At 42.3% G+C, this 16,501-nt stretch overlaps 1 protein-coding gene across 2 annotated transcripts in view; it reads right to left on the bottom strand.

Annotated features, from left to right (window-relative positions):
- Positions 1-2,681: 2,681 nt before the first annotated feature.
- The window catches only part of LOC102404061 (spermatid perinuclear RNA binding protein), a 142,867-nt gene continuing 129,047 nt past the window's right edge, over positions 2,682-16,501 (bottom strand). The window contains exons 16-18 of one of the 2 annotated variants that reach the window (XM_025261647.3): positions 16,095-16,218; positions 11,849-11,893; positions 2,682-5,919 (exon numbers count right to left, since the gene is read on the bottom strand). In XM_025261647.3, coding sequence (XP_025117432.2) covers positions 5,915-5,919; positions 11,849-11,893; positions 16,095-16,218 — 174 coding nt within the window. In that variant the 3' untranslated portion in view covers positions 2,682-5,914. Of the gene's footprint in view, positions 5,920-8,317; positions 9,287-11,848; positions 11,894-16,094; positions 16,219-16,501 lie in introns of those variants that run through there. The other variant, XM_025261646.2, reaches the window with a different exon arrangement.

Genomic DNA, 16,501 nt, shown 5'->3' on the forward strand with positions numbered 1-16,501 from the left:
TCTCCCATGGTGGGAGGGGGCAGGAGTCGGAGAGCAAGCTACACAGGATATATTCCAGAAGTCTGGAAGAAAGGTAAGTAGGATGAATGCATCACAAAGAGGAGAGGAAACTGTTGCCAAATGGTTTTGGAAAATAGGACAGGCAGCAGACTGGACTGCCAACACCAGCCCAAGTGTGAGCACAGCGCTATCAGAATGGGTGGCCTGGGCCACTTACCAGCTATGTGATTTTGGGCAGGTCGTTTTGTGTAAGCCTCTATTTCCTCATCTGTCAAAGGAGAGAACTTCTAGATCCCACAGTTGTGGTGGTGTTCAAATCTCCTCCCTAAGAAAAAGCTGCTGTGAACTCTAAAAACAGAAGAAATGGCACTGCTTCTGTGTGGTGAAAAACTCACTTATTAGGAGCCACAATGTTTTGCCACAAATAAGCTGGGTGGTTTTCAGAGTCTCTTGGCTTCAGTTTCCTTGTCTGTGGAGAGGGAACCACATCCCTACGCTGCTGCTGCTCTGAGCGGGACCATCAGGGCAGGGCATGGTGGCAGCCGGGAGAGGACTCTGCTGCTGCCACACACACGGGGCCAGTCTCTCCACAGGCCACGGCTCGGGGGCTCCTGCAGTCTGGGCTGAAGAGAAGGTTCTTCTCCCTGATCCCCTCCAGGATTATGGCTCATGGCTCAGAAAAATGGCCAGCTGTCAAGGATGGCAGTGACTTGGGGTCAGGGAAGACTCTCCCTGAAGAGGATTCTGTATCCATCCCCACACCCCACGGACCCTGACCAGAGACCCAGCCGGCACTACCCTGCTGAGGCGCTAGTGAGGGGCCCATGGCCTTCCCTGAAGCCAAGTCCAGGGGCCACTCCTGGTCGGCAGAACAGGCCACTGCAACCTGTCCCCACCCCCACCTCTGCCCCAATGAGCCACACCTCGCCAGCTCTCCTTCAGAGTCTGGCTCCGACACCCCCACCTCCAGTCTCAGGCCAGACAGCGTGTACTCAGAAAGCATTAGCTGAATGAAAACATACACCTCAATTTCTCACTAATACTCAAACAGAAAAACAAGCCTCAAATACAAAAGCTTCCTCTGTTTATACAGCCACACCTCAGCCTTCCAATCTATCTTTCCAGTTTGTTGATCTTTTCCAGTCACTCTAAAAGAAAATAGCCCTATTTTCAGCCAGGATACTGGTCTAAAATGACCTCAAGTTAAAGCCTAGACTCCAGCACAGATCCCAGGATTGGCCTGAGCCTGTGAGCTCCAAAGACCCTATGACAGTGAGGCCCCTGGCTTGTGTGCAGGCCCTTCACAGGCTCCACGTGGCCCTGCCTTGCTGCCCACACACCACCTTCCTGTCACCCAGCATGCTTTCTCACTTTCTTTTAATCCGCAGCTTGGTGCTGCAGAAAAAGGCACTGGCACTTAAAGCCTCTGGGTTTCAGTCCTGACTCTAGCCCTTCACTCTGAGCATCAGTTTTTTTCATCTGTAAAATCTACCACCTTAAAGAGGGTTGAGAAGAAAAATGTCCAAGTGCCTGGCACACACAAGATACCAATTTTAGCGTCTTTTCTCCTGCTCTCCTTTCTTCCATCCACTGCTGCCCAGAGGCCCCCCAGATGAACTGACTTGAGGGCTACCAGTAACTACTTGGGACATTCAGCTAACATGTGAATGCAGAGACTGTTCTTCCATATGGCACAAAAGGATCAAGGGAGGAGAAAATGAAGCAAAGCCTAGAGAAACCAGGCGCCTAGGCAGCGCTAAGAGAACACCCTCCCGGCAGTGGCTCATTCCCTCACCTCCTTGGGGCCATAAGCAGCGAAAAGATGACTTGGGACCACATCTCCAGTTAGGAGACGCTAATCTGACTCTCAAGCAGCCCGGGCAGATGGTGGCAATCCCCATGCTACCCACCAGCAGAGACAGCAGAGTTCTGCCAAGAAAGACCCTCCTTAGAAGGGCCAAGTAATTAAGGTGTTACCTACTGATTGGTCAAGACAAGACAAAACAAACAAAACCCCGAGGGCTTCCCACAGAGTTTATTAATGAGGCAAGGATCCCACTCAACAGCCACAGCAGTGGAGTGGGGTCACTTCTGCCAAGGCATCACTTACACAAGTATTTCTTGAATTTAAGAAAAACCTCCTGACTGCAAATCTATCTTATTTGCCTTTAGAAGTAACAGTTCTGTCTACACAGTTTTTTTAACCTCAGAACATCACCAAACTCAGTCTGCATTCCCCACACAGCTCACCTCCACAGGCAGAGAGGTGCGGCCACAACCTCCAGAGGCTCCTGAGGTTCAATGCGGACACGTGTGAACCAGAGACACGAAGATGCTCACCCTTTATTCAGTCCAGCCATCTATATCTATATATATATATCTGCTGCTGCTAAGTCGCTTCAGTCGTGTCCGACTCTGTGCGACCCCATAGACGGCAGCCCACCAGGCTCCCCTGTCCCTGGGATTCTCCAGGCAAGAACACTGGAGTGGGTTGCCATTTCCTTCTCCAATGCATGAAAGTGAAAACTGAGAGTGAAGTCGCTCAGTCGTGTCCAACTCTTAGCGACCCCACGGACTGCAGCCTACCAGGCTCCTCCGCCCATGGGATTTTCCAGGCAAGAGTACTGGAGTGGGGTGCCATTGCCTTCTCCGATATATATATCTATATATATCTGTATCTATATATATATATATATCATTTTTTTTTTTTTTTGCTGAAAAGCAACTTCCCAGCTGTGTCCAGATAGATAAATGGGTAGATGGACAGAGAGACAGATGTGTAACAGGCAGAAGGGAGGCCTTATGTGGTGATAAGCACAGGATTTTTTAACCCCCAAAATACTGCAGGAAACTGTAGAGAGAGAAGCGCAGAAGGCTGTTTAGAGAAGCGTCTGCGTCGACAGCCTTCTAAGCCTGTCTCCCAGTCTCCTTTTTCTTTTCTGTGCTTTATGATAACTTAGTTTCTACCTGCCAAATAAATGGTGAGCTCTGAATGTCAGATTCTGGGGCTAACTGTAGTCACACAGTTTTTTCTTACTAATGCTAAGACAGGGAACTTGGAATCAGCTGGCTGACATTGTAAGCTCAGCCCCTTTGAAGTTGCAAGCTCACCTAAATCCCAAAGCAAGTATTACAAACTCCTGGCAGCAGACTGTCCAGTGACTGACTACCACACAAAAACACAAGCATCTTTATCCAGCGTGGACCTGCAGCCACCTCACATACCACGTCTCACCAAGTGTTTGCTCTGGGTCTGTCTTGACCCTAAGATGCTAGGAGTCCTTTCCCAAAGCCAGGGAGCACCCCAAACCTGCGTACACGAAGCAACCCACACAGTTCCATCCGAGCGGACCACGCACCTGCTTCTCCACTCCCTGTCAGCACAGCCTGGCCAACCACGGTAAAAGCAGTCAACATTTACTGAGCACTTCCTATGTACCAGGTACCATTCAAAGAACTCTGTGTATTACTCATTTAATTCCCAGACCCTACAGGAATTCGCTGGAGGGAGAGGAATATACTCTGGCCGAGAGTCCCACATGGTTTCTATTCCCTATTTCTAGCTGTGCTGTAAAGCTTACATAACCTAATTTGCATTACAGTGCTATTTTTAAAAATCTCCAAAGATCACTGCTTCAAGCATCAATGGAAGCTGTTAGCTCTTACCTAAAATGATAATGTGGAAAAGGATATCTATTCTTATAACTAAGTCAACTTCAATCCTTGACTAAAACAGACTTTCTGGAAGATGCTATTAGGAAAGGAAGGAACTTACATAAGAAGTACTAGCTCTGTAAATAGCTGCTAGAGAGGAACACATCAAAACTGAACTCACCACAGTGGTAGGTAGTTTCTTGGCTCTGCAGGTGGTTACTCATTTACCACCCATCTCCCTTCTCGGCCTCCTAGTGACACTGAGAAGTCTCTGGTCACTGAATGGCATGGCCTCAGATGGTTACAGAGAAAAGTCTGAATACAACAGAAGCTTTCTTATTCTGGGCAACCTCAGAGGGACCACCCCCACCCCAGCACCACCACCAGGCAGGCAGGGCATACGCTGAACAGGAGTCACTTCAGGAGGCCGTTCACAGAGCAGGCGGCTGGTTCTCAGATGAGGACTCTAGGTTGCTAGAAATCTAACTTTGGGGAGAGGGGAGCAAATCTCCTTAGTTCACTCCTCTCTCTCACTACTAAAGATTTACCTCCCACTGCAGTTATTAATGAAACCCAAGACAGGGAAATAATAATGAATGACTGATTTATTATAAGAGTAAAATTCCCCTCACTTGTCACTGAAAAATGATTAGTGCTTAAATTAACCACTATTATTCTTTGCTACACTATAAAAACTGCTTTAAAAGGACTGGGCTATTTGTTATTCATTTCACTCATTTATGTGGATAGAGGTGCATGAACATAAACCAGAGTAGGTTTCAGGCTCTCAAAACTGTCAGGGAAATATTTTAAATGAATCAGTTTCCAAATGATGTCCATTTCAATGCTATCAGAGGGCCCATATTATCAAATAATTTATAAATAAACTATTAACTAAGTTAATTTTCTCCTGACACTGCTAATGTGTTGTCTCCCAAGCTGGGAGATTTACAGTAGGCCCAACTCCACCAGAAAGACACCCTCCGACCTAAAAGGTCCCCAGTGGGTGGAGCCTGTGTCACCAGAATCCAGAGAAGAACCTGGCACGTACAGGGCTCTCGGGTGCTTGTTCAGGACTGGAATGTTCTTGGTACTAGTCACCTAGGCCTCATACAACCTTTTACAGATGCCAAAGCCACATTCAACATACATACAGATTCTGTATGGGAAAAAAGTTGTCCCAGCAACCTTCAAAGTTAGTAGGAAAAAGAAAACTGCTACTTAGAGACAAATATAAAACATAAGCTTCATTTTAATCTATATATATATATATATATATGTATATATCAAATACAACCTTAGCACAGAACATCTAATACAAATGAAATCCATTTATGGAATACACTAAATGAAGCAAATCCTTTTCAAAATATTTGGCCTAACCATATTTTTTAAATGAACCCCATGATGGTGAATAGGTAGGAAATAAATCATCTATCTAACCTGGAAAAGATGGAATTCCTTACATCTATTTGGTCTCTGCACACCAGGTATTCACCACTCTGAGTCTTAACATACTTGGTTCTGGAAATAGTTTAACTCAGTCAATTACATATTTTTCCATAGTTACCTTAATATTTTGGTTTTTTCATTTTCTATTGCTTTTTTTTATGGCTTCTTGCTGCTGTTGTATTAGGGCATACAACACAGATCAGAGATATTCCTTTCTCAGAGAACTCTCCGAGAAATTGGCACTTTGAGCCTCAGCTTCTGTTGCAGCTACACATAAATGGGTCCTGCCGGCACTGCTCCCAATCTCGCTGCTTATGAAATTCTAGCACTTTGGCTGAAAGAGTGCCCTGACGTTAAAATCTTCTTAGGTGAACACATCCCACCACCAAATTCTTTTATTTAAACAGATAAGTGTGTGTAATTCGCATATATGTTATATCATAATTTCTATACACATACACACACTTAGTGAAATGTCTCTTGAATACAAATTACAAGGGTATTATTAAAAAACAAAATGCTGAAAATAACTATTTTACATTTAGATCATAAAAAATTTTAAAGTAATGTGATGACAGAAGACCCAAGAGATCAAATACATCATATATGATTGTCATATATGCATGTTGTGTTCATTGATTTTTAATTTTCTCTTTAATCAGAAAATAAAAGAGCTTACCTTTGTATACTGAGACCACAGCTTACAGTCACTATATCTCAGCCTATTTTATACAAGTGATATGGCTACGAAGGTCCGAGGAGAACGAGAATAAAGTGAGATAAACGTGCTGAAAACTGCTTAAAAGTATTAACCTGAAATACACAGAGGGTCCAACACCAGTTTTAAAAATACATTAACGAGGTATTCCCAGCTCTTCAATTAATAACGGTGACTGACTGATTCATGATTTTCAAATATTTCACCAAAATTTTAAAAAAGAAGAAAAGGCTAATACCAGCAAAATCTATCAGTGGTTTGTTCCCCAGGTTAACAATTTGAGAGCCTACAAACGACTCAAGGAGCCCTCGCATCCCCGCACCATGCGCTGTGTCTAGTCAGCGTGAGGTATGTTGGGAATCTCTTGGACCAATTACCTTGCACAAGACATGGGGCACACCCGCAGCCTCGAGAAACACGGCTGCAGGCTACCTCCCTGGCTGGGTGCCAGCCCCCATGCAGAGAAATATGGCTTCAAGGAGGACCCCTATCTCTGAGCAATTATAATAGCACTAACTGACGCAGTCAGGAATGCAACTATTCAGTTTATGTGCTAAAAAAGTTTAAAAATTGTCAGAAGATAGCACAGCTCATACACTAATTCTAAGTTCTACATTGGTCTGTAGACTCCCTGACAAAAGACTAGGCTAGGAGGGGTTAAGTATATCCAGGTATTGCTAGGTTTCCAAAGGAAAAGTTTTCAAACAGACACCGTGGCTTTGAATAAAGTATTGCTCTTCTTTAAAATGCTCAGTCACTGCTTTCCAAAAGGAGGTGTCAAGAGTGCTGTGTCTGAAAGCTGGAAAGCCTCAGGGGGTCACATTTCTCTTAAGATCAAGACATAGAAATTGCCATTTCAAGCCAGACAACCTGATGGTTCTAGAAGTCAGAGAAGAAATCTTGAGGGCCCAAGTGAATAATAAATGGTGCGACGCTCAGAGGCTGGCAATAGGGGCTGTCAATGAAAAAACCACCTACAGTGGAGAAAAGAGCAGAGAAGCAAAACTTGGTGTTAATGTCACAGAATTTGGTGAAGCCAAAAGCTTCATTTATATTTCTCTGCTCTTTCAGCTGTAAGTGGAATTTTCATTACAAAATGAAGGGGTGGGACGGGCAAAGGGGGGTGGGGGTAGGGGTGGGGGAGGACACTTAATCCATTACAAAATTTAAACAGTTGAACTTGCATGGTTACCACTTCTAACAAAGGACTGACAGCTCGATTATTTTAAGTAAAGCAGAGAAATGTCAAAAGTTTGCAGCAACTGGGCAGGTTTACAAAACATGGTTAGTAACTTCCAACAAACAACAAATTAAAAAAAAAAAAAAAAAAGACTTGGTAGAAACCATTTGAAATGACTGCCATCATGGTGGAAAAGAGCACAGCTCCCTTTGCACCGTTACAGAGGGGTTGAGTTGCGTTACAAGTCAGCTACTTTGAAATAATTTTCTAAAGAGAAATCTCCAGAGAGATTCCAACTTGGAATGCAAATTTGACAATCAATTTCAAATAACAATACAGCTGCAGCTGCCAATTAATAGTATTCCATAAACAAAGAGGGCTGTTGTAAATAATTAAGAAAAACTGGACACTACCAGCCATGCTTTTTCTTCTCAGTGATGGCTCTGTTTCATCCATAGGTCAGCAAAACAAATCAATGAAACATGAAAACTCCCAGCTGAGATGGGCCCTTCTTGTGTAGGTCTAGCCACTAATGCACAGGATGAGAATGGTAAGTTCACAGCTACTTCCAGCAAGTGATGAGGTTTTATTAAAGTATCACCCACCACTGATACAGACAAAAGGTCAAGGAGCTGAAGGAACAGACAAGCTGTGGTGTAAAAATCAGATATGTGATTAAGTAACACTAACATTTATTTTCAACTGCCTGTTTCATGCTTGTTTAGTGGTCCCAGAGAAATTGGGTACATAAATTTGCCATATTTTGAAGCCCACTCTCAGCGATGAGCACTATTCAGCTCCAAAAGACAGAAATGAAGAAAGAGGAGGAAAGCTAATTCAAACTAAAAATGGACAATTTTAAGACACAGCAACTTGTAGATATCAACACGGGACCACAATGTTGCCTTCATGGGGGTGAGTACCTTAATGAAACCATTACCTTCTAGTAACATCATAGGCTTCCAAAGGAGGTGAGAATGCAAGTGGAAGACTTAGGTCTGCACCCTTATAGAACAGCACAATGTTACCGACTGATCATTTTTCACCAGCTTAATCAGGTGTCTTAAAAAATAAATGCTGACCCATGGCTGAAACCTGTCACTTTTCACAGCAGCACTCAACAAGAACTGGGACAATCGAAGAGCAAGTTTTTATGGGGACCCTGTTGCTGCTTTAGATTCTGATGTAATTGAAGAGGATAAGAGACCCTTCAATGAATTCCAGAAAAATTGCTAATCTTCTATCTACATGAAAAAAGCCAGGGAGTGAACACAGTATCTTACAGAGTGAAGAAGGCCACAAGAACGAGAGGGTCATTGATCGATTAATTTATTATTTTTTAAAACTTGGAAATTCGGAAACTAAAATAATCACATTCCTCCTTCCCCATCTCTGGGTAGTGCCATCATTTTAATAAGCCATTGTCAGATAACAGAATAAACCTTTATCGGGGGATGCCCTTGTACAGCAGGAGTACAAAGGGCTTACAAAGTAAATAGACGGGCTCAAACTAACAATCGTCTTTGCTTTGTTTTATCATTTTACTTACAAATGAATGGGTTTCTAGGGCTAAGTTATTATTAGTTTTCAATTCTTTATAATTTGATACCAAAACATATCAAAAATAATAAGCTAAAACAATATTCAAACCCATATTTTATTGGCTTTAATTACACACTTCAGTATTTACAAAGTTAAAGTTTAAATGAAAAGTCTCTATTGTATTAAAAAAAATAACTACAGCCCGAATTAAAGTGCCCTGGGGCAAATACAGATCAATCAGCTAAGCATCAGTGACTGCGTCAGGAACCAGGCAGTACTCTTGTGTTACAACAAAGCAGTTTATTTGTGATCAGTGTTTGAGACTCTATACATCCTTCACAAATTTAATTTTACATAATCTGATATTCCTCTTAAAACTTAAACTTTGAACTGCTAGACTTATTTCCCTAGAACAGAAGGGCTGGTATAAGTTATTTTCCGGAAATGAGGTACCGTTTCACAGAACTAGTTTCTTTTTTGTTTGTTTTCAAGTTTTAGAGAACTAAATTTGCATTTGTTAAAATCAAAAAGTAGGAAAAGATGTCCTTTACAAATAATTTTGATCAAGTATGTGTTCAAAGAAAGCAGGATAAAAAGGCTTTTTCGCTAACATTCTGTATGTACTGGGTTGTTGTTGGAATAGGAATTAGCTTCTGTCATTTGCTAAAAGAATGAGTAGTGGGGAACAGGATATGTTGGGAATTTCATAACGGGTAACAGAACCATTCTCTTGGGTAAACCTACAGAGAAAAGAAACGGAGAGGACTCCAAATAAGTTTAATAATCCAATAAAAATTTCAGGTTAAAAAAAAGAATCTTACAGAGATTATCATTAACCTTTTCCAGATTAGTCAGTCAACATGTACCATTATGAAAGAGGCCCACCAACTTTGAAATTACTCTTAATAGTGTGATAATATTTGCCACTCAAAATTAAGATGGCTACATCACAGGAAGAATGATATCCAAAAAGGGATTTCATTTGAGTGAGCTGCCATCAATTATAAAGCTCAAAAGCAATGCCATTGATATGCTAAAGTGACTCTCAATTCGGCACATCACATATTACAGGAGAAACAGGGATTGTCAAGATTCAAACACAGCTTTCTGTGCAGGCCTCAGCTCCCCAGAAAGACAGTTCCAACTGGAGTTGTGACCAGGTATTTATCTTAATGGCTAATGCCAATATTGGCATGGCAAATCTGGAAAGATTAATTACTTTCTTAATTTTGTAATTAATGAGTTCTTGTGGCCTCACAAACTTCTGCATACTCAAGCATGATTTGAAATCTGCTCCTTGTTTCTGTTCTAATGTTTAACCTATGGAGAAATCACAAAGCAGCAACAGCAGGTATCTGAGAGCACCAGATGATCAGAGGGAAACTACCCCACATGCAACAGCTTTACGAAGGCCAAAGACATGTTTACCTTACAGCCAAAATAAAGCATCGTTTTAGTAAGTTGGCATCACAGTAACATTTAAAAACCATATCTTTTATGTGAAAAATGGGGGCATTAAATTTCACCAGCTTTGGAAGTCAGTTATATGACACATGGAAGAGAGGAGCCTTCTGAAGAGCGGGCTCGGAGGCCACAGGGTGGAAGTTTAATGTTAGAGGAAAAGGAAGAACGAGGGAGAAATTAAAAAGATTGAGGAAAAACATGAATGTACCTTAGAGCCTAGATATGTAAGTGTTTTAAAGAAAAAAAGCTCTTGCAAACCTAAAGAACATGGGTCTTACTATGTCTAAAAGAAAGGCACCAACTTAAGGACCTGCCCTAGAAGGCAGATGCTTTGGCTTTCACACAAGACATATCACAATGAGTCCAGTGAGTCAAAATGTATTTGGATAAACTGACCAGACCTAATTCACAGGAAGGAGAGGTGGTCGAGATATGCAGAAGTTGGCTGAATGGTAAAAGCAAATGGCCAAATCAAAAGAAGCTAGAGAGTTTGAATTTAAAATAAATTCTAAAAGACAGCATATTCCTAAATGAGCCCCCAGTTCCTAACCCCCTCCCCGTATCTAAGAATAAACAGAATACGGGGAGCCCCTGGCCACAGCTGAGTATGCCAATGGAGACATGCAGGTAAGGCTGAAACTCCAGACTCTGTTCTCAACCTTAGAGAAAACCTACCCCAAGTGTCAGTCTTCCAGCTTCCCTACATCTTTCCAGGTTGTAAAGGATCTATCTTAATGGGGAAAGTGCTCAAATTGTTCACTTTCTACTTATTTCTATAGTTATGAAATCAAATGAAGCTTCAATTTAGCAGTGTCTTAAAGACCCATAATTTCCATCCAAACAAAAATGGGAAAGCTGATGTATGAAGAGAAAAAGCACAAGCAAAGGCCTGAGGCTCGTGTGAAGGACCAACACCACAAGTAGCAGCACAGGCAAGGTCCTTCTCTTCCGTGTGCACGCACGCCCAGCCTAGGGTCGTACTGGGGCACACGCACTCGTGTTGCTCCACACGCATGCTCTCACACACTCACATGAGCACACACACACTGGCGCTCTTTTTGCTCTAAGTGACAAACATTCTGCAGATGGCTGATTCTATACCATGTAGCACCCAAGATAGGAAAAATGTCTAAGAGAGCATATCACTGACTCCAAACCTACTGCCTCCATTGCCACATAAACCTCATTCAAAAGTTATCCAAAGGGCCACTGAGGTTCATTTCTGCATTTGCCTTTATTTTTATTTTTGAAGGGAGAAGAGATATTCCTATGATTTTCTCACATGTACTACACAGACTTTCTGCAGTAAGAACTTCGGTAACACTGCTGTGGATAACCCTGCATCACTCTCTGGGACCTGTTCCCTTCACCTCCACAGCAAAATTCACAACAAAGCATAACACTACCAATGTGAAGTAAGTACTTCCTATCCCTAACTCAAATCACCTGCAGTTCATACAGTTTCTAACCAGAAACTTAAATGTGCCTCTGTTACTGGCAGGCAGCCAAGCTAGGAACTGGGTATGGCCCTTCAGTAGCCTTTGAATGGAGTGTAAGTTGGCTGTAAGAAGAACTACTTAGAATATTTAATTTCAATATGGTCAGAAACAGGCAATTAGAACAAGCAGTCCTTCAATCAGGCAAAGCAGAGAGAAGAGCAACTCCAACCAAACCAAGAACCACAAGGTTGTGGCATTTTCAAAGGGAATTTAAGTTGGGTCACTAGAATGAGTAGGTCTGAGATCCTCCAATTCATTTAAAGAAACCCTAGATACAAACTGTGCTTTGGATTGCTGTGCAGAGAGGCTAAAAGGAGAAATCAGTAAGAGTGTACATACCATAGGCAGGGGCAGCTGTGCCGTAACCATAGGGTGTTCCATAGCCTGGTGCAAAGAAGGAGAAAGCAGATCAGTCAGGACAAAGGGCAGTCAGCACTGGCCCGATTCACAAGGAATGTCGCCCGACACCTTGGGCCCTGCCTGAGGCCTTCTTCCAGGTGTGGCTGAACAAGAACCCTTCCTAGGATGGCCCTAGCCCACCAATCCCTCCATGCCTATGCAGATTGGAAGCTTTTTATTATGGCCTACCAGATACCGACTACACTTAATTCTCACTACACTTACCACATTACACTGTAGTTATCAACTCTACCTGCATTCCCCACTAGAATGGCAGAGACTCAAGTCTTATACATCTTTGAATCACCGGAACCTAGCAGAATGGCATGTAGTAACCACTCACTAAACATAATTTGTTCAACAAAACAATACTCAGAACCACTCAAATTACCAATTTCTCAAAGTTGGATAATAGAAATTTCCAAGTCTTTTTTCAGAAAGCAGTAACAAGAGCAGACTAAAGCCGCAAATGCCAGTAAAGAGGCACACACATCAGGCTGCAGGCTTGAGGCCAAGCTCCATGCCTTGCTTATATCCTAATTCTGGGCCCCAGCACAGGGTCTCTCAATAAATGTTCCTAAAATTGACATTAGCATCTGGTGCCTATGAAAAGGCTCATACTGTCAACATAAACTAGTACAAAGAACACGTTTTTGAAACAATTAGTTCTACCACTAGTTTCTTATATGTCCTTAGATATCTAACTTTTGAGCTGCCACTTTCATCTATAAAATGGGAAACCCTCCAAGCTACTTTATAGTTTTATAGGGATTAGAAACAGTATGTTAACAGAAACAATCTTTAACCTTTCAGTAAAATGACTTTAAAACATAAATATTAAAACACTTGGGTAAATCTCTAGGAAAAACAGAATAAAGGCACAAAATCTACACGGGCCCTTCACCTTGTACCAAAAACAAATCCAGCCTTTTAACCTCACAGCCCCTTTTCCTACAATCATTTCTGCTGCTAAAATGATTTTTTTTCCTTCTTCTTTAGCTGATCAACTCCAACTCATCCTTTAGGAATCACCTCCTCCGTGAAGTCCCCTAGGCTTGCGGTTCACTTGGCCCACCCCGTATCATCGCTTATATTGTATTTCATGGTGCTTTCTAAAGTGTCTGTTCTCATCCCAAGTGACCCCAAGCATTCCCTGGGGCAGACGCTAAATCTTAAGTCATCTTTGAATGTTCAGTTCCAAATCTCTCGTTTGAGACAAAATATTCAAGCGTATGTTGAAAAAAAAAAAAGTAAACTGCTTTTGGGGACTAATTGAAACATTTTCATAAGAGATAAAATTTTTCACTTTTTAGTCTACACTTAAGTCATAAACCTAGGGGCTGTCATAAACCTAGGGGCTGTACAACTGAGTCTTTAGTGCTCACTACATCATATATTTCAAGAGGACAAAAGACAGCTGAAATAAGCAGTAGGAAATGAACAGCAGGAAAAGTATCAGAAGCCCAAAAAGAATTTAATGCTTAAAAAAGAATGCTGTATACCAAATTTATTCCAGGAAAAGGCAGTTGGTTGGCAAAGGTTATAGTTTCAAAGGCTTTACTAAAATCTCCTTAAAGAGAGAAACTATAACTGCTGAGCTGGCCAGTAGTTGTACTCCAATACAGGCTACTAGCTGCTAATCCTGGCTTCCCGTCCCACTAAGCAAGGTGACTTTGAACTGCACGCACTATTTAATATTTACCCTCTCAGAGCCTCAGTCTTCTGCAGAAACTGACAGCAGAGGAATGCATTTAAAAACATGTAAAAATACTACAGTCCCTGCTGCAAGGAATATGCTCTGCAAAAGGCATATAACCTATTCATAATCTAATCTGACCTCATCTGAATGTTCTCTAGGCTCTAAAAGAACTTCCTTTTGAAAGCCTTCAGGAGACAGGCCTTTCACAGAGGTCAGGGCAATGATGTAAGAGAGAAGCTACTAGGATTCCCTCACAATCACTTCCACCAGCAGATGGTGGCTGGCCACCTGAGTGAGGACAACATCCCATGACCCAGCAGCTGAACACACCCAGACAAGCACATCACCAAAGGCAAGACAGTTCACCTCAAGCTGCCTACTACTGTTTAATGAAAGCCGCTTCCTTTAACGAGACGTTAAACAAGGCAAAAAAAAAAAAAAAATTTAAATTTCCATATAATAATGACATGTACAGAAAAAGGTCTTAATTTTGGACACACAAACTGTATCAAACTGTAACCACCCTCCTTCCTCCCCTGGTCCCACTGCCACTGGTCTTTCAGCGTCTGTCTCTTTCAATGGCACCACCTCCAACCCACCTCCTGCAGCTAAAGATCCTGCAGGGACACTTGAAATCTCACTCTCCACAATAAACCAATCAATTGCCTCTCAAGTTGTTCCATCTGCTCACTTCCTGCCACCCTTCGACTTCCCTACACCCACAGGAGGTGCCTCCACTGCCTCCTATCTGGGCTCTGAGTTTACAAAAACCTTCTACTGGGTCTTGGCATGCCAACTTCTGCCCCTACAAGTCATCTTCATACAACAGAGAGTGATTTTTACAAATAAAGTCTGATCTCATCACTTCTCTTAGAACCCTTCACGACTTCCCACTGCACTTAGGTTCTAAGACCAAAACCCAAACCAAGACCTCCAGGACTGGGACTAAACATCCAGCTTCAGCTCAAATCGACCCTACCCCCTCCCTGGGCTCTCCACACTACAGACTGGTCTCATCCTAGTTCTTCAAATGAGTTAAGTTCCCGCCCACCAGCACCACAGGGTGCTGACATGCTGGTCCCTCTGCAGGCAGTGCTCTTCCATCTGAATCTACTCTAACTCCTACTCATTCTTCAAAGCTCAGTTCAAGTGTCACGTCTTCAGGAAAACCTTTGAGTCCCCAACAGACTAGACTAGGTTTCCCTGTCACGTTCCCTCTCAGCACTGTGCCTTTCTCCTTTATCACAGAGCTTGGTCAATCGTTAGCATTCCATTAATATATCTCATCTTTATGCCAAACACTCCAGGAGAAGAGAATGCCATCCTGCTCTGTGTCAGAGCAGGCACACAATATTTGAATGAGAGAGTACATTCTTTATATGACACATTTTTGAGCTAAGCCCCTAGTGGATCAACTTCTAGAAGCTTAACTCCAAAGCCACATTATCCACAAAACTTCCCAAAAAGCCTATCCTAATTCTTTCTTGGGGCAGGGGGGAAATAACCCACAATCTAAGTGAACTTCTTATGAGTGTCACACAGTTATGCAAAAAATAATGACAAGACCCAATCTTTACGACAATTTATCTGATCAACAACTACAAGAGGTTTACTTGTCAAGTTCAAACTTCCATGCTTGCACAATTACAGGAATTTAACTTAACTTCAAGGAGACAGCTGTATAGCTACTGCTAAAATGATATAAAGATTGGAACAGAAGACAGAAAGAAGGCTTCTTTCCCCATCTTCCTCAAGCCATGCTGTGAAATGGAAATAATACAAACTTTGGAACTAGAAACTCTTACATTCAGATCTCTGCTCTGCTGTTTACAAGATGTCTCACACTGAGCTCACTGCCTCACCTCCCTAAACTTTAATTTTTCCTCATCTGGAAAAAAACAGAAATAATTTCTACTTGAGGAAACACTGTGAAGACTAAAATCAAGTAACTGAAATCATTTATATGTAAGTATCTACTGAATACTGAGCACTGAATAAGAAAGCTCCCCCTTTCTTTTTTATGTAATTCTATAGCCCTTGATGATTCACCAGACACTGAGTTAAAGAAATGCTAACACCGTCAGGCTTCACCCCAATTGAGCAGCCTCTTACCAATCGTTTTTCTCACCTGTGATACCCAACCTGTCATCTGTGTCCCTAATGAATACACCCTGCTCAGTATCCAAACTCCCCAGTGTGTGGAATATCTCTGAGCTTTCTCATTGTCAAAATATGTCCCCTCCACCAGGTGCAATATTCTTCATCTGTCACCTCCCTCCAAAAGGCCTCTAGTCATTCAGCAGATTACCAGGGGAAAACCTAATAAGATTCTATAGACTCTCTTCTTTTAAATTTCAGTGCACACGCATCCTATACCTGTATTATGTTTCCAGAAACCCTCTGTAACCCTGGAAAATAAAGGAGAAGCTATTCTTGGAAACTGTGGCCCAGAAAAAGGAGGCAGACATCTCTCAGGTTGTACTATACCTGGAGCTATGTAGCCGGGAGCAGCTGTGGCCCCAACAAAAGCCCCCCTTGTTAGAGTTCCTCTTCCTCTGCCCCGAACAGCTTGGACTGCTGCGGACACAGCTGTATTCACAACACCCTTTGCCTGTTAAAAATAACACATTTCATTACTGAGAGAAATAAGATCATCTCATCAACCCTGTAATGTATATAACCTCTACGAGAAACTTGAGCCTGTACATGACACAGGTCATCTATGCCTTTGATGACTTCAGTTTATCATCTGTAAAATAAAAATGACATATTACAGAGTTAGTCCAGAAAATATGCTGACATATAGAAGTATGCTGGGCTTCCCTGGTGACTCAAATAGTAAAGAATCTGCCTGCAGGAAACCGAGGTTCGATCCCTGGATCAGGAAGCTCCCC

The sequence above is a fragment of the Bubalus bubalis genome, chromosome 12, assembly GCF_019923935.1.
Source record: "Bubalus bubalis isolate 160015118507 breed Murrah chromosome 12, NDDB_SH_1, whole genome shotgun sequence".
Classification (NCBI taxonomy): Eukaryota; Metazoa; Chordata; class Mammalia; order Artiodactyla; family Bovidae; genus Bubalus; species Bubalus bubalis.